Source organism: Strongylocentrotus purpuratus, unplaced genomic scaffold (genome assembly GCF_000002235.5).
Source record: "Strongylocentrotus purpuratus isolate Spur 01 unplaced genomic scaffold, Spur_5.0 spur5_scaffold_4, whole genome shotgun sequence".
NCBI lineage: Eukaryota > Metazoa > Echinodermata > Echinoidea > Camarodonta > Strongylocentrotidae > Strongylocentrotus > Strongylocentrotus purpuratus.
In genome coordinates, this window is record NW_022145610.1 from 5,061,771 (window position 1) to 5,084,482 (window position 22,712).

Here is a 22,712-nt window from a genome sequence, read left to right on the forward strand (position 1 = left end):
ATTTACAGACACATCTAGTTTTTAAATCATCTACATTTATAAATCATAGAAATATAAACTTGGTAACAGAGTACTACAAGTACAACAAAAATACCTCTTTTAAAAGTGATGTTGGCACCCAAATAAAAGAATTGCAAAATGTATATCTGGATGGATGGCCAAGAAAATGGTTCTCCTACACGGAATTCAAGAGAATATGTTTAGTTCTGGTAATGGATTTGCAAGTTAAAAGAAAATGGCTGTATTCTTTTCAGGGTTTGGTCAATTATTGGAAGAGTAGACTGCCACAGTCACCTTTTGTCACCATACAGTATCTATGTTCATGTATCATGACACTCCATACAATGTGGCAGTCTTGGCTTTGGATCTTTATTGAATAAAGAGTAAAAGCAATTCTAAATTGCATTTTATGCTGTAGACCGAAAGTTATAAATAAGTATTGCTTGGTTCTGTGAGAATCTATTTGTGATTATAACCAGAACTCAAAATTATCTTTGAACTTTGATCAATACCTTCAAGTGGTATGGATGACATCAATTCTTTACAATTTCTTCAATCAAACAAATCCCTGAGTAAAGAGGTGAATTTGTTTAAGAATGGACAGATAATCTGTGATGGTTAAATGAACACAGGAATTGGCAGAGTAGATCAACAATATGAGAAAAACGTTTAATAATAATTCAAATTCTTAAATAGTGCTTTTCGTTAATTGACCACAGCGCTTACAGTATTATTATTCTTTTTTGTGATGGTTGAACAAACAGATGGGGAGTTGACAAATGATGTGGAATATATTTCTAGGATGAGGCAATAGTGAAGGGTGTCGAGCTAGGCCATCATCAAACTAGCTCTAAGACCTTGATGGTTCCCTGACTGTTTGCTGCTACAAGGACATTGGAACCCTGCAGGAGAAAAACAAAGAAAGAGAGAAACAAAATGGTGTGTTTACCTGACGAGTTGAGGGACGTCTACCAAACTATCAACATAACAAAGTGTCAGTAATTGATACTGAAAGTATGCACATGATAAGCCATGAGCAAATATTTTATAGAATTGTGACAGCTGTTACTGATGACAAATTTCATGAAACAGGGCCCAGGTTAAGTATTGATGACTGATACACCTGTTTGGTTTTACTGGGTTGTTGATAAATTATTAATATACATTAAAGGTAATACAAAGTTTTGGGAAATTTTGAAAATTGGGTGGATAATGATTCTTTACAATTTTTATATATTTGGATGCCCCTGAGGATGTATTATAAGCACTAGCAAATTTAGCCCCTAAACTACTTCTACTTTTGAGAAAAATTGAATACAAAAATTTACCGGTGCTCCCGGTAAATTTTGATAAATTTCAAATAGCGCCTACGGCCGTACAATGGTAGCTGCGACCATGAAAATCTCAGAATGTGTAGTTGTGATTTATAATTTCCGAACGGGAACAATTAATCAGTAGATTTTAGTCAAGAAACATTGTTTTATAGCTTAATTTATATCTTAACCTTGAGAGGGAGCTATACAAGATAAAAAGTTAATTACTTACAATTTCATAACTTTAGACTCGATTTCAACCGCGACAATGATCACTGAATATTGTAGGACCGCATATGCGTCCAAATATGTTCATCTGAACCAAATTCATGACCCCATACTAAAACTTTGTATTACCTTTAAGCAATACAATTTTGGTTTCTACTTTTGTGTTCATTCGTTAAAACTGGCTTTTAAATGAGAATAATCTTTATGATGTTAGTACCTACATGTATTTCTTTATTATCAAGAAATAAAAGGCTAGTTATAATTCAGACTTTTAGAAGAACACCAACATTCTTGACAGAATTTGATGCTCACAGCAGGGGAGGGGTTAAACCAATCTTCAGATTCTATACTGATATAAATATATATATAAATTATCGCCTAATGAGTTTGAAATTATTATCAACAAAAACATCATTGTTCATTATACACATGTTTACTTTAAAGGCATCGTTTAACAATGTTAAATCTGAGATGCATGGCCCTACATGTTATCAGTGTCTGTGATATCGTGTAATATTGAAGCCCGAACAAAATTGTGCTTCAAAATGATCATGAAGTGCCTCAAAAAAGTAAAAATCCTTGAGTGACCTATTTTACCGTCGGTATAGCCACAATCAGGGTGCAAAACCATTTGCACTTGGGTCCAAAAATAAAGTATGCAATAGAGCAGTTTCATCAACGCCAAATTGTTCATCCATACCCTGGGGTTAATACCCCGCAATATCCTTGAGGAAACTATCTTGGTTATCATTTTATGAGTATCAACACCACAGGGGGTGGTAGGTGTTACGGACACTACACAAAGCTACAGAAATGGAATTTTTCAGCATTATTTACCTTAACACTCAAATATTTTGCACTTTTGGGGGAATTTCTTGGCCATTTGTGAAAAATAAAACAATTCACACTCACTTCAGTCCATGAAATAGACGCAGTATACACATCAGAGGTAACACAAGGTCAAATCTGATAAATGATATTTTTTCAAAACCTGAAACTTTCTAAAAAGCCAACCAAACATTGATAAATGAGACAAATTACAAACTTTAGTCCCATCTGTATACATATAAAAACAAATCAAATTGCTAGGAAGGCTCGTTTCATATCATAAGTTGTCCAAACTTACTTATGTACATAATCCTATGGGATGTTACGGACACTACACAAAGCTACCAAAATGGAATTTTCAAGCATTATTTATCTTAACACTCAAATATTTTGCACTTTTTGGGGGAATTTCTTGGCCATTTGTGAAAAATAAAACAATTCACACTCACTTCAGTCCATAAATTAGACGCAGTATGCACATCAGAAGTAACACAAGGTCAAATCTGATAAATGACATTTTTTCAAAACCTGAAACTTTTTAAAAGCCAACCAAACATTGGTAAATGAGACAAATTACAAACTTTAGTCCCATCTGTATACAAATAAAAACAAATCAAATTGCTAGGAAGGCTCGTTTCATATCATAAGTTGTCCAAAATAACTTATGTACAAAATCCTATAGGATGTTACGGACACTACATTTTATACATAATACACTATAGTGTACATGCTATTCTTTGATGCAATATATAATTAATCCATTTGCCTTTTTTCTGCAATCATATGTTGTTGCTGCATATCTTGAGGCCAACAGAGAGTATCTTTTCATATCCTCATTACCAAGTATCTTGGATAGGACTTAACCCTAATAAGGCCGGGGACCATTATGCACGCCCCCCCCCCCCCTCCGCGATTTTTCTGATTGTTCGGGAACGCATACGGATGGCGCCCCGCCGCTCGCTGACTTTTTTCTTTCGAGTCTTGCACATCTTTTAAAACAATTTTTTTTTAAATCGGGGGTACAGTTACAGAGTCACATGACCTTTTGTCTTTGCATGTCAGCCCGAAATTGATTTTCGTGGTTTGTGTACAAAACATATATGGAAATGCCATTTTTTCCTAAAAAGAGATAAAACATTGGTTATTGGGTCTTGTTTAAAGTTTTGGTGTTTGTTTTGGGAGTCAAAATAGTTGAATTGTAAGTAGAAATAAAAAATAAAAAGAATAAAATAAAATACAGAAGTTGAAAAAACAATGAAATACATAAGAAATTATCAAAATAAGAGATAACATAAGGAATAACCTAGCTCTTCCAAAAATTGTTATCATTATCGTATTATTGTTTCAAATGGTCTAACGAATACATGTAGTGAAAAAGAATACTTAAATATAAATAATATAGGATGTATGGGTAAACAGGTGAATTTTATTACCTTATTTTCATAAATTACCATACATATGCAAAAAATTAAATTAACCATAGTATTCAATACACTTGACTTGACATGCGTGCACATTTTCGCGGCGATCGGACGTTTCACGGCCGAGATCTTAGGGGGGGGGGCATAATGCCCCCCCGGCCATATCAAGACCTCAAATAGCCCGGCCCTTTTAGGGTTAAAGGGAAGTCCACCCTTTCAATAGAAGCAGAAAACATAAGTCAGTGTTCTATGTATTTCCAGGGGTGGCCGAATTTGAAGTGTTTTTTCTTCTTCTCCATCTTCTCTGCTCACTTTTAAACATTGAAAGAAGCATAACTATTTAGACAATTAAGGAAGATGAAAGAAGACATTAAAAAAATGACATAACGAAGGAACGCATGAGGAAAGATTAAAAGAAGGAAGAAGAGAATAAAAAGGATAATAACTTAAGAAAAGAAAAAGAAGAATAAAGAAAACTTGAAGGATAAGAATTAGAAATAAGGAAAAGGAAGAACAATACAATTAAAAAAAAAGGAAGAAGAGAAGAAAAAAGAGGATAAAACAGTACATCATGTAGCATAATCAAGGTGAGCCTATTAAGCATGGAAACCATAGATTTTTTAAAAGACGATGTACTTCATTATTTTGAGAAGTAACTCTGAAAAGATAAATGTATCTCATAGGACCTTACAAGATTTGCTCAGTGAGACCGAAAAACAATGTTTGGAAAAGAAAGTTCCCATGTGTCCTTGTATATTACAGTTTTGTATGTGGTGCAGGATTCAATGTGCGTTTGGAGAAGATTGCACTGCATGCATTGTCCTCGTATCGTACATGTATGTGCTGCAGGATATATTCAGTATATTTAGAACCCATTTTTAGGAACTCGTCAAAATAGCGTTGAAAAATTTGGGGTCATAAAAAGACCACAGTCTGTACTTTATGAAGAGTATTTCGACCAACTAAGTGGTGTACTTGTAAAACCTTAAAACAGGAATAAAGCCTTTTTTTTATAAAGTGATAATTACTATATATTCAAAATTATGGTGTAATCAATAATCATTTCTGATACGTTTATTCAATAATCCTCAGATGTTCGGTAATTGTTGGTGGTGGTGGCAATTAAACCAGTATTCATAAAATCCTCAGATATATATATAAATGTCAGTAAACAAGTCAAAAGCGACCTCAGTTTAATTTTTTTTTTCTCTCTCTCCATCAAATAGTGAGCTTAATTTATCAAGAGAAATTGCGAGCAAAAACGTAGACGATGAGATATTTCATAATTTATATGTAAATCCCCTCAAAGGGGGTGTCCTCCAAAGAAGGTATTTTCCATAGTCCTCAGGAGACACTAGTCATACACGTACTGGTGTGCGCCCTAGGCTCATATTCAATTCAATACTTAAGTACAAAATTTAAGCTTTTTACTTAGTATTTGGCTTAGATAAAATACTTAGCCAATTCTGGTACTCGATTCAAATTTTTGGCTACCGGTAAGTATTTTACCCTATATTTAAGTCAACTCCTACCAGAATTAAGCCAATTATTTGGAGGCCTTGATTGGCAGGCATATGGTTTTCTTACGCAGTATTACAACCTGCGCACAATTATATCAGCGCGCATTTACTGCAATGCATCAATAAAATATTGCGCAAATACTTTGATTGACCGTGTGACGTCACAATGCTTATCAGTAAGTATTTTACTTAGATTTTGTCTTACGTAAGTATAAGTCTAAAATGCGATTTGAATACGAGATAAGTAAATTACTTAACTTAGCCATTTACTTGGTAATTTTTTTGTACTTATGCGTATTGAATTGAATACCGACCCAGGTCTTTATGTGTGTGTGGACATAAAATACAATGTAGTGACTTATACATTTTGTAGGTAGGCAATTGAATGATTAAAATGTTGTATTTTCTCATGCATCATACATATTTGATGTCATAGACAGCTTTTACAATGTTAACATTTATTTTAGAACACTGGTTTCCAGAAAAAGAGGTACAGTTTGGCTTGCAGGCCTTGATATTACTCCTTCTGTAGTGTCCGTAACACAGATCTGTAGTGTCCGTAACACTGGCTCCTACTCTTTTCTACCCTCGATATTGAAACTAATACACAATGATGCATTTAATTTGATACTTTATTACATCTAACTAATATTATTTAAATAAAATATTGATATTAAATTACTCGTAAGTTAATTTTTTTTATTTTTTAAAAATTAAATTCAGGGAAAATAGCTTATTTGTTTGCGAAATATCATATCCAGGAGAAAACATTCAAGGAAAAGAGATTTTTGTTATTCATTGAGAAGAGTAACTGTATCAAATCAAATTTGAATTGCAAATTAGCAGTATTTAGTTATCAAGCTGTGATTTTACACCATCACAGACTTGTGTAATTTGTGTTACGGACACTACATATGTTACGGACACTACAAATGCCATTCATTAAATTGCAACAAAAAAACTGTTATGCTTAGCTGAATATTATTATACTACAGCTAGTCCCCGGAGGTAGTTACACAATGCTAAGTATATACAAAATTTGGAAATATTTTCACATAGCAGGAATTACACCGTTACGGACACTACAGGAAATTCCGGACAAAATTTATGATCGGAATGTGGGCATATATTTTTGTAACGCTTGTATCTTTGTTTGATTTTTAGTTTCTGACGATAGGACAACATGTTACTCAGAAAATATAACCAATTACCAATCGATATAATGCTAAAATATATGAATTATAGAGGCAAAATTATACACAAAGCTGTTTTTCAAAAAAGCATTACGCTTGTCTCTCTTCACAGAAGTAACCACTGTATCGCAATTCTTGGGTCAATTCTCAAGCCGTAAAAAAATACTGAGTGGAGATAAAAAGGACTATAAGATGGCATGAAAAGATATGGCATATCTTGTGTAATTCCACAGTAACACCTTATGAAAAAAGTCACATTTTTGAAGTGCAAATGCGTAACAGCCAAAAAGTGGTATTTTTGGCCCTCTATTACCACTCTCACACAGCCAACACAAAAGAAATTCCAAAAAAAGTTGCTGCCTGATGAAGAACTCATATGGTCCAACATTTCAGGCCACAAGATATTTGATTAAATGACTTTGTGTTTCCAGGAGAGATGCGTAACACTGTACGTAGAATAGTTGCACCCTGATTGTGGCTATACCGCATACTCATTTCCCCCAATGTCTGTAGTATTATAAAAACTATTAGGAAAGGAAAAATGAAATTTTGATTTCCAATCATAAATATCTTGATAATCAGACAGGCGATCGGCTTGTAAAAGTCACAAGAATTCTGACTGACCTAAAGGTTTATAATTATGATTTCAGCATGAGCTAAATCAAGGATTTTGTTTCAGAGTCTGAGGCAATGTTACTGAGTCATTTTAAACTGTTTGAATGAGTTACACTGTTTCATGGGAACTCAACTACAACAAAATCTTTATAGACAAGAGGTCTTTCGGTCCAAGTGGTCTCTAAAGAAGACTTCACTGTAAAAAGCTTTTACACCTTGGGAAACATATGCAGTTTGGATTTCTGCTAGCACTACTTACTGTCCTCCATGCTACAGCACTGACAAATTCATTGGAATCATCTTCTTTCTTATCCTTGTCCTGCAATCAAACACAAGAAGACAAGAGAAAACAAATGATATACTTTCAATTCAAGCCAATTACACATCTTAGATTATCCTCACAAGAAATTCATAAAGGATATTGATGTGATAAAGAGGATTATATACCTCTCTTTAGAAATCTAGTCATCTGATTGGTCGAAATTGGAGTCATGATTTTAGCCATTCCCATAAAGAAAAGAACAATGCCAGTAATGGTCAATAGTTCATGAGTGAGATTCCCGCAAGATTCCGGGTACCGGGAAAATAGTTAAATTTTGCTGCGATCCCCATTGGTCTACAAGTTAAAATTTTCTTTGTGCGAGCGCGGATACCATACAGTGCTTTTAGTCTGCGATTTCAAATGATTGTAATATTTAGTCATCAGACAGTGGCTCAGATTTTTTGTGATGTTTTAACCAACCTTTATTCAAGAAAAGGATAAGGTAAGAATTCTTTTTGTGTCAATTCGGTATATAAAAGACATATCGACTGCTTTAATATTTGAGGCCTGGCTGTTCGTTCTCGGGGACGTGCACATCCTGGCGCGCCGAGGGGTCATGGCAGGATGTGCACGTCCCCTTGAGCCTATAAAGCAGCCAGGCTTCTCATGGCAGTCGATATCTCTATAATATAGCACACTCATATTCAGCTTACACTTTCTTTCAAGTTGTTGCATAAAAGTTCAAGCCATAAGTACATCTATTGCTTATCAACAAATGCATAATTGCTTTCTCAGCAGTCGGTAAAATAGATAATCATCACCATCATTAAATCATTGAAGTGTATGAGAAGTTTTTGCCAATTGAGGGGCGTTGTGGCATGCGCCTGTAATCCAGCTAACAATGGAAGTTACAAACTGATTTAGACGAGGACGCAGGTTCGAAACTGAGTCACGTCTTTCGGATTTGACGTTATAGGTCGGTCCCCAGAGGTAAATAATCATATTTGATTGATACACGTCTGTAAAAACCCAACACACACACTGAGATAGTAATAAGAATACCAGTTTTGAGGGGGGAGGGCGAAGCAAGTTAAGATAATATGAAATGATAGCAGAAATGAAAGAGAATTTGACCTTACCATTAGACTTCTAACTGTGTCAAACTTGAAGGTGAGTATCTGCTTAGAGAGGCCTTTATAAAAGACAAATAGTGAGTTATTCTCGCTGCCACATGCGATGTAGTCATCATTGGATGTTAAGCCCACAAAGTTCTTCTCGTTGATGTGACCTCGAAACGTTCGTAAACAGTGCGGCTTGTCAACATTCCATAGTTTGAGTTGACTGTCTGTGGACCTGGGTGTTGAAAAGGAATGTAAGTAGTTATGGTGTTGTCATGTAAGCCTTGAGGTAAGCACTACACATTCACTGTAACGTGAGCAGTGAAATTACCTCTTATGTAGCAGTATGTATATATACAATTGTAGAATGACTTTACATCACAGAGGCACACAGAAACCATGTAACTCAATTATAAGAATACAAATCGTCCTGCGGAGGTAGGCGAAACGTAAACGTGTGAAAAAGAAATAATGAAACAACCGTAGGAGATTAACAAATTACAGCAATAAGCCTCTGTCAATTAATGACAAGCTCCTTAAAAATTAGCGTTCTTAAAAAATTGGAAATGGGGCACAACACTTGCCAAGTGAGCACAGCTCAGAAAACAAAGAGGATAAGTCTGCCAAAGGACGTTAGTGCCGGGTAGGTTTTGAACCCCGTACCTTGTGATCTGCAGTCAGGTGACTTATCCACTAGACCACAACACCACCTCTACTACATAAGCATCTGTCTACAACTATAATAACCATAGCATTTGTTAGTCAGCATTTCCCTGGTCCCTTTTCACATGCACAACAAAAGGATTTTGGGCAATTATCTTACGGAAGAAAAAAAAATAGACAAAAATATTCTTTTTAGACTAAAAATTAAAAACAAAAGATAAATTTAAAATAAATTCAGAATTGAAAATAGAAATTAAAAAAGAAAAGAAACAAAACAATACTCACGCTGATACAATTTCTTCTGAGTTGACAAATTTTGTGTACGAGACAGCTTTCCGATGACCCTTGAAGACGTTTAGAGGTTGCTTGGGATGTCTTAGGTCATAGTAGTGTACACAATGATCTGTATAGAGGTCACAGGTGATAATCAAAGCAATTTTTATTTTTTAGAGAGAGAAAACTACAAGGTTTAACAAGCAAACGTTATTCCCCAGTACAATTAACAAGTACATGTACCTACTGAAAGAAATAAATGAAAAAGTCACCAAGTAAGAATTTGCCAGCTATTCTATAAACTGAAAAACTTCAAAAGATGAAGCATACCTATCAAGTAAACTTTGAGCTGAGTTTATGTCAATAGCATTTACTTTATTTTGTTTAAATATATATTTTTAATAAATATTCTTTTATTATTATCATTATTAGTAGAAGTATTATTATTCTAATTTTTATTTTAGACATAATGCGACCATTAGCCTTTAAAGTGACTCAAGCTCATGCTGCAATCATAATTACAAACCGTTAGGTCAGTCAGGAATCCCATGACTTTAACGTGCTGATCGCCAGTCTGATTATCAAGATACTTATGATTGGAAATCAAAATTTAATTTTTCTTTTTCCTAACAGTTTTTATTACACTACAGTCTATTGGGGAAAAAAAGTATGGTAAAACCGGTCACTCAAAGATTTTTACTTTTTTGAGGTACATGTACTTCATGATCATCTTGAAGAGCAATTTTATTAGGGCTTCAATATTACACCATATCACATACACTGATAACATGTAGGGCCATGCATCTCAGGTTTAACATTGTTAAACGATGACTTTAAAAACAATTGAATGTCGGACTGACCTGCTGACCCAAATGCTAGACCATACATCTTGGTGGGGTTGAACTTGACACAGCACACATTAGCCTTGGCTTCTAGACTAGTGATCGATTGCTCTTGATTTGTGGACCATAGTTTGACTGTCAAGTAAGAACAAACAATTGGTTAACAGCAGATATAATCATGATATTAGTCACATTTCAATTGAACTTATCCATGTCTCCTTCTATACAGACATAGATATTCCATGAATAAATTAGTGAATGTAAATTTACCAGGGGGGTGTTTCCCAAAGACTAAGATTGACTTTAAGTGGGACTTAAATATGGCAGGCCATTCATGCCATTGGTTGCTCTCACCATTGGTCTCTCAATTATGATCTTCAGAACAACAAAAATCAAAAAATGTAAATTATGTGGATATGTGACCACGATTTGTACATCCTTTGAGAACCCAATGCCAGTAAATGGTGAGAGCAAACAGTGGTATGAACGGCCTGCCATAGCTAAGTCCAACTTAAAGTCTATCTAAGTCTTTGTGAAACACTCCCAAGGACTTACCTGGTAACCTCATTCAAAACTTGTAGGTACATAACATATATAAATAAAGTTTTTGACACAGTACACATTTACCATTTTCTCTGAACTTTTTCTACTACTATTCTTTTTTACTTCTCCTAAATTCTAAGATTTTTGCAGTTTACTTACAGAACAGGGAAGAATAATTGTGATGACTTAAGTGCCTTCTGCCTTTTACTATCAAAACCAAATTTTGTAACTATTTACATTGTTTTACCTAGTCTTATCGCCAATTTCTTAATCTTTCAAATGCAGATTTTTGTGTCCAATTTATTATAGATTTCAGTAGTTTAATTAACTTTTGTATTGTTTTTCCCTGAGAAAGGTAATTTACATGTAGAAACCATTTAAATGACAAAATTGATCCCTCAATCCTCTCATCAATTGTATGTGTTGGCTCAGTCAGTAGAGCGTCCACCACACAACCGGGAGGTCGTGGGTTCGAACCCCGGCCGCGTCATACCAAAAGACGTTAAAAGATGGGAGTTGTTGCTACCTTGTTTGGCGTTCAACAATAAGGGATGGAGCAACGTCGATCTGGCGCTGCTCAGTGGCTGCCGGGCTCACGATCAATTGGGCAAAAAGAATTTCCGTTTCGGTTTAATAAAATTTGGAGTGGACTATTAGGCTATTATTATTATTATTATTATTATTATTACCACCGAACCATCATTCTTTCTACCCATAAAGCCTACTTCAGATATGACACAGCAAAACCGTGATTGTTTTTAATCACGTAAAGTGTAATATGCTTCAAAATTCTGATTTTTAAACACAGAACTCAGTGAATATGCAAGAGTCCTTCGTTACGTGCAGTTGCCATTTTTTTACATGCTAAATAAATATGTGGCAGCTTTCCTGCAATGGTTTACCGCATCATATCTGAAAGATCCTTAACACTGTGATTTCCTTCTAACCTTTAGCATCATCAGACCCTGAGGCAAGTAATTTAGGATCCATCCGATTAAAGTCTATACTCCAGCACCGCTTCTCATGCTCCTGTTAGGGGAAGACACAAATAACAAACACAATATGTCGTGATTGAATTGTTGAGTATCACTGGGCAACCAAGACAAACAATTAAACAAGAACATAGAAGGTGTATCTACTCTCTATATCATACGGCTGGCAGAACGGCGTTAGCGAGCGAGCGAGCGACTCGAAAACTACTTTTCAAATTATTCGCATTTAGAGATTTGTTTTATATCTAAAACTGCTTTCCGTCCCGAAAATTGGTTTAAAACATAAAAGACTGATAGAAATGTTATAGTAGAACACAGCCACAATTTTTTTCTTGGAAATAAGTCAGTTTTTATCAAAGTTTGAAGAGATTTAGTGCTAACGCCCTTCTGCTTAAAGTTTCATTTTTGACCTGACATTTGAGCTAACGCCCTTCTGCCAGCCAGGCGACGATAAGTTGTCTAATTTGAGTAACCAAAATTGTGTAATTGTTTTTTTCTCAAAAAGTTGAAATAGAGAGATGACCTTTTTTTAATCCTCTTCATGGTATAAGATATGATCATGAATATTATAAATTTGTTACAACTTGTGTTCATAGATTTCAATCGACTTGAATAAAAAAAATAGTAAAAATAATAGCTACATTTATATTGCACACACAATATATCCATCCCAGGGGATGCTCAAGTCATCTTAAAATCACTTATTATTAACCTGGCTTTAGCTCAGCAGCTCTGAGGTGCTATAAGCATTTAAGGAATGGATCTTATCAGGTACATATTTGCCACACCTGGGTGGATAGTGGCAAATGTAGATTAATATCTTGCCAAAGGACATTGGTGCCACGGCAGACCAGCCAAGTTTTGCAAACTGCAAAGGGGGCCAACTGTAATCAAGAGTTCATTAGAGCGAAGCAAGCAATGCGAGCGGGGCGTATAGAGACCAGGAGGCAGAGCGCCCGGAAGCTCATGGGTTTTGGCATTTTCAGGCATGTAGGAAAGGGTATCAAGAGGCCTAAAAATAAGGATTTCTGATGTTTAAGTTTACAAAAACTGGGCATTATTTCATAAATGACTATAGCAAAAGAAAAACGGATATTGCAGAATGTGGGACATCCCGCATTATGGGGAATTTTTCCCTCCAGAACAAGGGAAACGCTCTCGGCGGTCTCGCCTGCATAACGCAATTCAATATGATAAACCAGAACGTCAATGACGTAGCGCTCATCCGCATCTCACAACAACAAATATCGTAAATTTTATGTGGTACACTTTTGAACTGGTCAAAAAATAGAAATTTGATGCCCTGGAAGGGACATAATTTCATTTCATTTGCATAAAGTACCATAAATAATCAATGGAGCAAAATCTCACAATTCTGTGTAGAAGTTTATTGTTCCAAATTTAGCTCTACCAGATAAGGCAAAATCGGTCAAGAAATGAGGGAAAAGAAGCAATTTTTGTTATTTTTGGAATAAATTTGCATAAATTACCATAATTAATTAATGGAGAACAATTTCAAAATTCTGTGTAGATGTTTAGTGTACCAAAGTTAGCTCTACAATATAAAGCAAACCAAATCAAAATCGGTCGAGAAATAAAGGAGAAGAAGCCTTTTTTGTGATTTCGAATAAATTTGCATAAATTAGCATAGATAATGAATTTCACGATTCTGTGTAGAAATTTTAAATTCCCTCCTAGCCCTATCATATGAAACAATCAGAATCAAAATCAGTTGAAATATAACGAAGAAGAAGCATTTTGAAAATCTTAATGTTGATGCCACAACAAAGTCTAAGTTTGTTGACCTTAAATGGCCTTTGACCTTAACTTAGTGACCTGAAATTCTACTCACATGATTGGGGAGACTTGATAACCCTATAGTCCAAGTTTCATTGACTAAGAACTTATACTTTCAAAATTATATCAAAAATTCAAAAACTTAACCTTAGGTTAAGTTTTCGATGATGATGCTACAACATAGTCCAAGTCTGTTGACCTGAAATGACCTTTGACCTTGACTTTGTGATCTGAAATTCTACTCACATGATTGGGGATACTTGATTACCCTATAGTCAAAGTTTAATTGACTAAGAACTTATACTTTAAAAATTATACCAAAAATTCAAAAACTTAACCTTAGGTTAAGTTTTTGATGTTGACGCCGTCGCCGTCGCCGCCGCCGTCACCGGAAAAGCGGCGCCTATGTCTCGCTTTTTGCTACGCAGGCGAGACAAAAAGCGGGAAACTTGGCAGCTCTATCACGGTAGGACTTGAATCGCGAACCATGTGATCCACAGTCCGGTGATTTTATCCACTAGACCATAACACCTCTGAAGACTAAAACGAATAGAACTTTCAATTTGTCCTCCCTGTTAAGTTGCATAATCACTCTAGACATTTCTTTTTGTTTTCGTCAAAGATATAGGTTTATGTCAAGGTTGTGATTTATGTGAGGTATAGAATATGGGACAAGGGTTTGGAATAGTTAGAAATTGGACTGGTGATAGAAATTGAGTGAGGAGCAATTGTCCCTGGATGTTCACTATGACATGAGTCATGAGGATCTTACCTGAAATGACTGTGTTTTGACTCCTGCAAAGGCATCCCATAGTGTTACTGTTCCTTCATAGTCACTGCTTGCTAGCACCCCTTTGTGATACGCACTCCACGCTACACAGCTGTAGGTGGAAAGACACAAGGAAAATCTGAAGTGACCATGGATAATTGTAGGTATCACATACATGTATATAAATACAATATAGAATAATGATGATATTTCAGTCATTTTGTTGGAAAGTTGTCTCGCACTTTGTCATAGTGACACTGCTGATTCAACCATTTGAAATGCCCATACGTATAGTTGAGTGAGATGGGCTGGGGAGTGTTTCACAAGCTTGTAACTTTACCAAGACTGGGCCAAATTTCTTCTCATTTTGATGATTCCAGAACCTTGCAGTACACAGCAATACTTATATTCACAATGCAATCACATGACCTGGTCTATACCTTTAACACCAATGTTATCCAAATTAGTGTTGTGCTGCTGTAGATCATATCAAATGGACAGACGGACTTACCTAATCTTTGAATTACAGGCCATCTCATGGACTGGGTAATGTATATCTACAGCATCCATGATGACTGTCCCGTATTCAAACACCTTGATCTTCTTAGTCACACCAGCTATTGCAAAGAAGTCATTATCCTTGTCAAACTCTATACTGTAATTCAGATCAAAGAAGAACAAAAAGAAGAAGGATGTAAATGGAAGCTGAGACAGCTGGATGGATAAACCGGAGTTCTTCATCCTCAGTTATTACCTAAAACCAGAGATGGCAACCTTCTTCAACAAAAAAAAGTATTCTTAAGAGCAAAAACCAGTATTTTTGAAAAAATCTCTCAACTTAACATATCGCCCAATCGAGCAGCTTAAAAAACCAGGCAGTACTACGTATACGTACCCGGATCGGAGCGCGACGTGCATACATTACACATGGGTTGTTTGCAATGTGCGCAGTTTGGGGCCCGTATCACCATCCTGCGTGCATCGTTTTAAGATGTAGGTGCATAATACACTTACGACACAAAGGCCATGATCAGAAATTAAGAAAAAAAAAATTTAAAAATTAAAAAAACGTAACAAAACATACAAAAAACGTACTGCCATATTCATAGCGAAAAAACAGAACAAATACGGCAAAAACGAACAGTTGGCATCTCTGTAAACCCTTGGAGAAAACGGTATTCCATATTCCAGGGGTGATAGTGAGCACTAAAAAAAATTATGTTTTTTGTTTCCCCCTCAACCACGCCCCCCTTGAGGAAAAAAAAGAAAGAAGGGGATTCGCGGGGGAAAAATGGCATCTAACAACATTCCCCCCTTTCGAGTAAGAAAATTGGGGAAAAATAGGGAAAAAATAGGAGAGAATAGAGAAGAAAAAAATTTAATCGGGAAGAAAAAAAAAATTAGGAAATCGATTTAAATCAGGGTTTTATCAGGCCTGCATATTCATATCTAATGGTATGCATTTTTGTCCCATTCAAATGTCAACGTTATTGTGTACATGAAAATATAAGGCTTCTCAAACAGCACTTGACGGGGAAGCATAAAATAAAGAGTACATCTAGCTTTCCAAATACTCCAATAAATGAAAATCGACCATGAAAAGTTGACTCAAATTTCTTTTCATTATAATATCATGAACCGAAACTGGATTTTTTGTAGTGAAGCCCTTTTTTACTCGTAACAAGGTAAACCAACACAAATTTGAGCACCTACCTTGAGACTATACTTGACTGGCCATTGTACGGGTCCGCATAGCTAAGAGTGGCTAGCGGCCTCATTGAACTGAACTTGGTAAACTTGGAAAGGTTCTCGGAAAACGAATCTAACATCTCTGATGATCTTAATTCACCTGAAAAATAAGTACATGTATGAAATAGGGTATTTGTTGGTGAGTATTCGATTGGCTGTCATGTGACATTAACAAATCTTTTATATCTGCAGGAGTGTGCAATATCTTTTGCATTGTCTTAGCTGCCTGCATTTGATGCAAAGGCAATCTGAATGTAACTGAGAGGGCCTGATTCTAAAGGAGCCACGCATGAGATCTTAAATATCCTTAAGTTTATCTAACAAATAGTGCATGCAGTTCATTGTTCAATATAACATATTTTCACCTCCAAATTTAGAAGTTCCATTGTGCCATTATATTTTTCTGAGACTGTAGGCAGAGGTTCAAATATAACATGACTCAGGAAATTCTTTAGTTTGTTGGTTCATATACTTTGTTGTATTGAACGTTGGAGTATACAATATTAAAAAATGAAAAATAACACAAAAAACAAAAATATAAGTAATATAACTACATGAATGTGGCTGTGTCTATGTTCAATTAATCAATGGTCTTGTGACCTTTATCATTTGATCTCATACACACCAACTCAATTATAGTTATTTTTATCATCCTCATACTTGAACCGAGGTTGGTTAATATTATTTCTGATGTTATCGCAGGAATAAGATGTTTTCTGAAGTTTTTAATTTCTTTATATTTCTTGATTTGTGACCTCTTGCAGTCAAAATCTGATCAGTTTATCTTTACACGCTTACACACACTCGAGCTAATTTAAAATTTAAAAAGAAATCCTTTTAATGTTTTTCAAGATTTCATGGCAACAAAATATTTGGGGAATTTTTAAATACTTTACAATCATGTAACCTTTGACTTCTGACATCGACTGTCATCACTATATAACATAGCATATACAAACAATTTCATAGCTTTCTTCAAATGGCTCAGGGCTCTGCGAGTTGATTAGACTTACAAGGTGTTAGCTCTGACTGCCTGATAGAAAAGTAACAAGACTGCAAATCATCAAAGTGATTGTAGAGCTTTTTTCTTCTGGAGGCTAACGTTGAGTCTAACCACTGCTGCCTTCCGCCCTAGAAAGATAGAATAAAGGGTAAATATTGAGAGTAATGGAGAAAGATTATTGTTAACATAGCATTTAGAACAGCATGAAATGATGATGCATTTGATGCTTGCAAAGTAAAGCCCACCGCAAACTATACGATCAGACTACAATCGAATTTTGGAATAGTTTTGGAATAATTTGGAATAACATTTGAATAATGAATAAAAAGATGAATAAAAAGTTAATGATCACGGATCTGGATAGTCATATGAATACTGAAATTTAAATTTCAATAGATTTCAAGGTTCCTCGGAGGATGAAACTAAACTAAATGAAGCTAAACTGGCTCTGAATAGTAGTGATGTCAGATTTGAAGAACGATTGGAAGCTGATTCAGCATTTATTCTGACTAGAAGGCTTACATGCACTAAAATTTTGGTTGTTAGTATTCTAATCAATGTTTGCTAAGATTTTTAGATCTAATATAATTTCTATTTCTTCAAAAATTGGATCACAGGAGGATCGTCCAGTGAGCAGTGGCATAACAATAGGCCTGAGCTTATTTTGTAAGAAAGACAGGTAATGGTTAAGGATTGTCAGGGTTAATTTAAAGTACAGTGCTGGGCACAGGACTGAAGTGAGAAATTTATTTCATCAACGATATAGGGTTAGGGTTTAAACAAATTTGTGGCTTACACCGAGTAAATAAGATTGATTGATCGATCTGTATTGAAAAAACAAGTCAGAAAAAATCTTGGAACCAGCGGGACTTGACCCTGCATCTACTGCTTGCCGGGCAGTGACTCTACCACCAGGCCATCACTGGTCCATGGCACAGTCACTTCTTAATTGTTTTTCAATACAGATCGATCAATCGATCTTATTTACTCGGTGTAAGCCACAAATTTGTTTAAATAATTGAAATTTCTCCCAGGAAGCGTTACATTTATAAAAGGGTTAGGGTTGTATTTGAGATTGTAGTTGAATTAAGGGTTAGGGTTATGTTGGGAATAGTGTGAGGATCCAGGGTGGAAGCTGAGAATTTGGAGTTTGTTACAGGAGCATGTGATAACCAGAAATCAAGAATAGCATCAACATGACCCCATGTTTCAATGTGATAAGTTACTTGTGGGCAGAAACTTACATTTTTGCTTCCATTGAAGCCTTCCTGAGGTCCATCTGGTTTCACACCTTCTACTTTTGTTGATGTTTCTGAATGACTGGAAATAACACAAACAATGCAAACTTTCATTACATGATCTCTAAGGTAAAATAGAAGAAAAAATACAGATTCAGAGAGAGAGAGAACAAGAAGGAGAGAGAGAGAGAGAGAGAGAGAGAGGGCAAGAGAGAGAGAGAGAGAGAGAGAGAGAGAGAGAGAGATGAAAAAAGGGGGGGGGGGTGAGGGAGAACGAAGAGTGATAGAGAGTAACATTTTCACAAAAATGAGATTTCGAGAAAGAGACAGGGAGAGAAAAGGAGAGAAGAGAAGAGAAGAGAAAAAGAAGAGAAGAGAAGAGAAGAGAGGAGAAGAGAAGTGAAGAGATGAAAAGAAGTCTTTTAGACTGGATTAAATTCAACATTTCAAAAATCTGAAATAGCTCGTCCATCATCATTGAAAGTTAAAGTGGACTGCTACATGTACAGTTAGAATGCTCCTCTTCTAGTTTAACCTACATGATATCAGCATTTGAATACATCAGCTTTGGGTTATTGCCGTTTGAACATCACTAGTTGAACATCGTCATTTAGACATCTTTATAAACAGCAACTTCTATCATGATCACCTGGGATATTACTAAATTGAATCTACATTGAGTCTACCTTCTGCGACTGTGGCTCTTGCCTAGCAAACTCTTCTGGAATCTTCAGGGCAACTATAAAGCCAGCAAACTCGTTTGAGACGTGGAAGTAATACTTTGGATGATACCCGATCTTTAATATACATTTACCTTTCAAGAAAAGCTACTTTGAAACAGTTTGGACTTGGAATATTATTATTTTGGATTGAACACATATTTTGCAGTATCCTTACATAGTTTTATCTGTACTGTTGATGAATAATTCAGTTTCTTTTGTATAACTGCTGTTATATTATAAATAAAGAAAACATAATTTATTTTTTTGTGCAATTCTTATCTTTAATTTTTGGATCGTAACAAAATGTACATGTATACACGTGATGGATCAGAAAATCATGAAACTGTTAGACTCTCACCTTGTTGATGGTAGGAATATGTCATTGCTGTTTACAGCTTTCACTGGAAAGGCCTGTAAATGGACAAAATAAAACTATGGAGTGAATATGAAGAGTTTAATTCCAAAAGGAGCTAAATCCATTTTTGTAACTTCAGAAATAAAAGAAATTGTTTACCAAATTTTGTACAGGCTTCTATGGAAAAGTGATATTAGAAGGTGCATTTTTCATAATTGCTCCTAAAATGTAGGTCAATAATTTTGTTGAAAGACGGGTACTTCAGTCAACAATGTTCTGATATCAATAACTCAATTTCATAAAAAGTGGATTGACGTCCTTTTGGAATTAAGCTCTTTATGTGTTACTAATGATTTCAGATATAGAAGAAATTATAAATATAAAACTACACTACTATGCTCATTACAAATGAAATCCTGAGAAAGATAATATTTCCTTACATCTGGCTAATGATAATACGATAACATTTGGAACTCAATACAAATTGAATATACAGGAGCTAATTCTAGATATGTAATAGAATAATTATTGTTTAGTTATCTCATTAATAGTAATCACATAGGAAATCTCTCATTTCTACCTCCTTTATAAATTGTATGTTTGTCGTTTATGTTCAATTTACCTGACACACAATATGCTTTAAAGTGGGACTGCAATACTTGTAGCTTCTTGAGCCCTCTATATAGTAAACAATGCCTAAGCGGTGCCTGTTGATCCACCATGGTCCCCTTTTTCTTATGTTAATTGAGAGCTGATTTGATGAGATAACCACTTGTCATTGACCTTGCAGGGAGGTCTAATCACTCCTGGCCGAACCAGTGCAGAGGGGCTTTCAGATTAGCATCTAGGAGGACTAGGCCTTAAAGGCCCTTCCAAGATACTGGAGAACTAGGAATATAAGTCCACTTTCCAATTAGGATTTGACAAAGGGCACCAACTCAAGGAATTGGTTCTAGTCTAAGACAATACATGTATTTGCTATTTTAAAACTAAATCTATCCCAAGTCCTCCAAGTAATCACAAAGTTACAATCACTGATCTGTTAGGAAGCAAGCGGAATTATGACTGGCCATTGAGAAACTTGTTGGGGCACTATTGGATATCAAGGGTGGAGCTGGCTAAACATGATGAGAGGATGGGCCAATCATACAGGGGAGCGAGTCACAACAGAACAGGCAAACATTGCCTGATTCTGCCAGGAATACCTAGCACACACCAGAAATGACATTTGACGACGGGAACTGATTCACCATTAATGGAAGACAAAGCAGGACACACAGAGAGATGACATTTCCTCTGGTGGCAATGATACATGTACACGAATGCATAAAGTTTGAAAGTGTAGTCTGATCATTCAGGCAACGCCGATAGAGAAAACTTCAAAAGAAACAATACGCTGCTTTTTTGAATGTCCATATTCCAACTGTCTAATGTGTTTCTCTAATGCTTGGGAATCTATTACTGAACTGTACCTTCACTAGCCATCCTCAGCACAGATAAAAGGCATTCCAAGTCCTACCAGGTACCTATTTACTTCACCTGGGTCAAGAGTGGCAACTAGATAAACTGCCTTGACTAAGAACAAATGTCCCATGCAAGGTTTATAATCCACAACTTATGAGTGAAAAGTCAAGTGAATCAAATTACTTTGCCACGTTCAATTTTGTGTACACATTTGTTGACTCAAGTTTGTTAATATCATCTCACATGTTACCTCTAAACTATCAAAGGTTCAAGGTCTGCCTTCAAAGACTATCCACGAAGGGACAAGAACTTGAAGTCCTTGTGAGTTGCAATGGGATTGGCAAAGGGTGAAGGCCGACCAGCTGGTGCACCTCAGCAGTGAGTGGTCCATAGGGGAAGTGTGTAACTCACATGGCCCAGAAGGGGGGAATACCCTTCTACCTCTTTACAGACTTGCCAAGTCACATTTGGCCTCAGCAGAGCGCAGTGGCTGGTCTGACACAGTTAGTCATTGCCCAGCAATTGGGTTACTAGAACACTTGGTCATGTTTTTTTTGGGGGGGGGGGCATATCTCATACAGGAATTATCTGTCAGTTTGACATGATGATGAACATGAATCTAGAGCAATGGATTTTTTTAACCTTGGTCTTTAGTTTTAAGGCTTGTTATTTCTTTTTCTATTTCTTTATCTAGTCATTATCTATATTTTTTTCTTAAGGGGGCGGGCGGGCAGGTATTTTGTCAACGGAAAATACAGAGCTATAAGCACACCATGCTAAATGAAAGTCAAATGAAGTCAAAAAGACAACTTCCTTCGAGACAACAGCATTCAATACCTGTAAGAAAATCTGCAAATCTGTAAGAAACCTCCTGTTTCAACTGTCTGCTTCCAAAATTGTTCAAACCTGTCTTTAACACCAATCAACGTGTCCAAAGCAGAAAGTATTTGAGGATAATGACATCTAACGCACTGGTCAATGAAGTAATAAGACCTTATCTACACGTGGGATATACTAGCTATGATTGGCAAAAACAAAACAATACACTAGTGACACAAATGTTTGTATGCTCTTGGCATGAACACAACCCACAATGAAACCGGGGCATTGGATACTAACTGTTGGCAAGGGTGTGAGTCAGGTTGACCTTGAAGTTCAGGAAGCCATAGAAAGGATAATTCAATCTACTTGGGGTTGCTTTCACACAATCTCTAGGTTGAACTAATAGACAGATCAGTGCATTTGTTGTGGTTGTAACAAGCTCTGAATTGACTATAAAATGAATTTCTTTGTGGCAATTCTTAAGAAGTTTTTTTGTTCCTTCTCCCAGATATCCAGCACACTCTGGACCCGCCACATTTTCACAGAGGTAGCTCTTGCCCTTCTGGACAGGAAAGTACAAACGTGAAGTGATTCCTGTCTACAGTGTTCTGGCCCTTAATAGAGGGTAGCTAATAAGAGCTCCTGAACATATTACTTGTAACATCTTCAAGTCCACATAATAAAACATACAGTGTACAAATAACTCATCCTGTGACTCCTAGATCTTAGACTTCCATCCAAAACTTTTTAAATAGGTGTTTCCTAAATATCTATGACCAAGTTTTTAGTAAATTATTTATCAGATCTCCCTTGCCTAAGGATGATTCCTACCATGTTTTATTAAAACCTGGCCTTTCATTTTTTGAGAAGTAAAAAATGTAAACCAGAGGGCTTTTTTCAGGGGGGTTGGGGGTGCCAGTCCCAAGCCCCCAAGTTGATTTCAATATTGCAGTCTTCGTACACTCCGGAATACCCCTTTGCT

At 35.9% G+C, this 22,712-nt stretch overlaps 1 protein-coding gene across 2 annotated transcripts in view; it reads right to left on the reverse strand.

Annotated features, from left to right (window-relative positions):
* Window positions 1-421: 421 nt before the first annotated feature.
* LOC100889465 (E3 ubiquitin-protein ligase COP1) overlaps window positions 422-22,712 on the reverse strand; it is a 37,973-nt gene continuing 15,682 nt past the window's right edge. For both annotated transcript variants that reach the window (XM_030997462.1, XM_030997461.1), the window contains exons 8-19: window positions 19,448-19,500; window positions 18,374-18,449; window positions 17,140-17,257; window positions 16,091-16,226; window positions 14,889-15,032; window positions 14,381-14,489; window positions 11,767-11,848; window positions 10,295-10,411; window positions 9,447-9,564; window positions 8,520-8,733; window positions 7,378-7,437; window positions 422-902 (exon numbers count right to left, since the gene is read on the reverse strand). In XM_030997462.1, coding sequence (XP_030853322.1) covers window positions 840-902; window positions 7,378-7,437; window positions 8,520-8,733; window positions 9,447-9,564; window positions 10,295-10,411; window positions 11,767-11,848; window positions 14,381-14,489; window positions 14,889-15,032; window positions 16,091-16,226; window positions 17,140-17,257; window positions 18,374-18,449; window positions 19,448-19,500 — 1,290 coding nt within the window. In that variant the 3' untranslated portion in view covers window positions 422-839. The remainder of the gene's footprint in view (window positions 903-7,377; window positions 7,438-8,519; window positions 8,734-9,446; window positions 9,565-10,294; window positions 10,412-11,766; window positions 11,849-14,380; window positions 14,490-14,888; window positions 15,033-16,090; window positions 16,227-17,139; window positions 17,258-18,373; window positions 18,450-19,447; window positions 19,501-22,712) is intronic.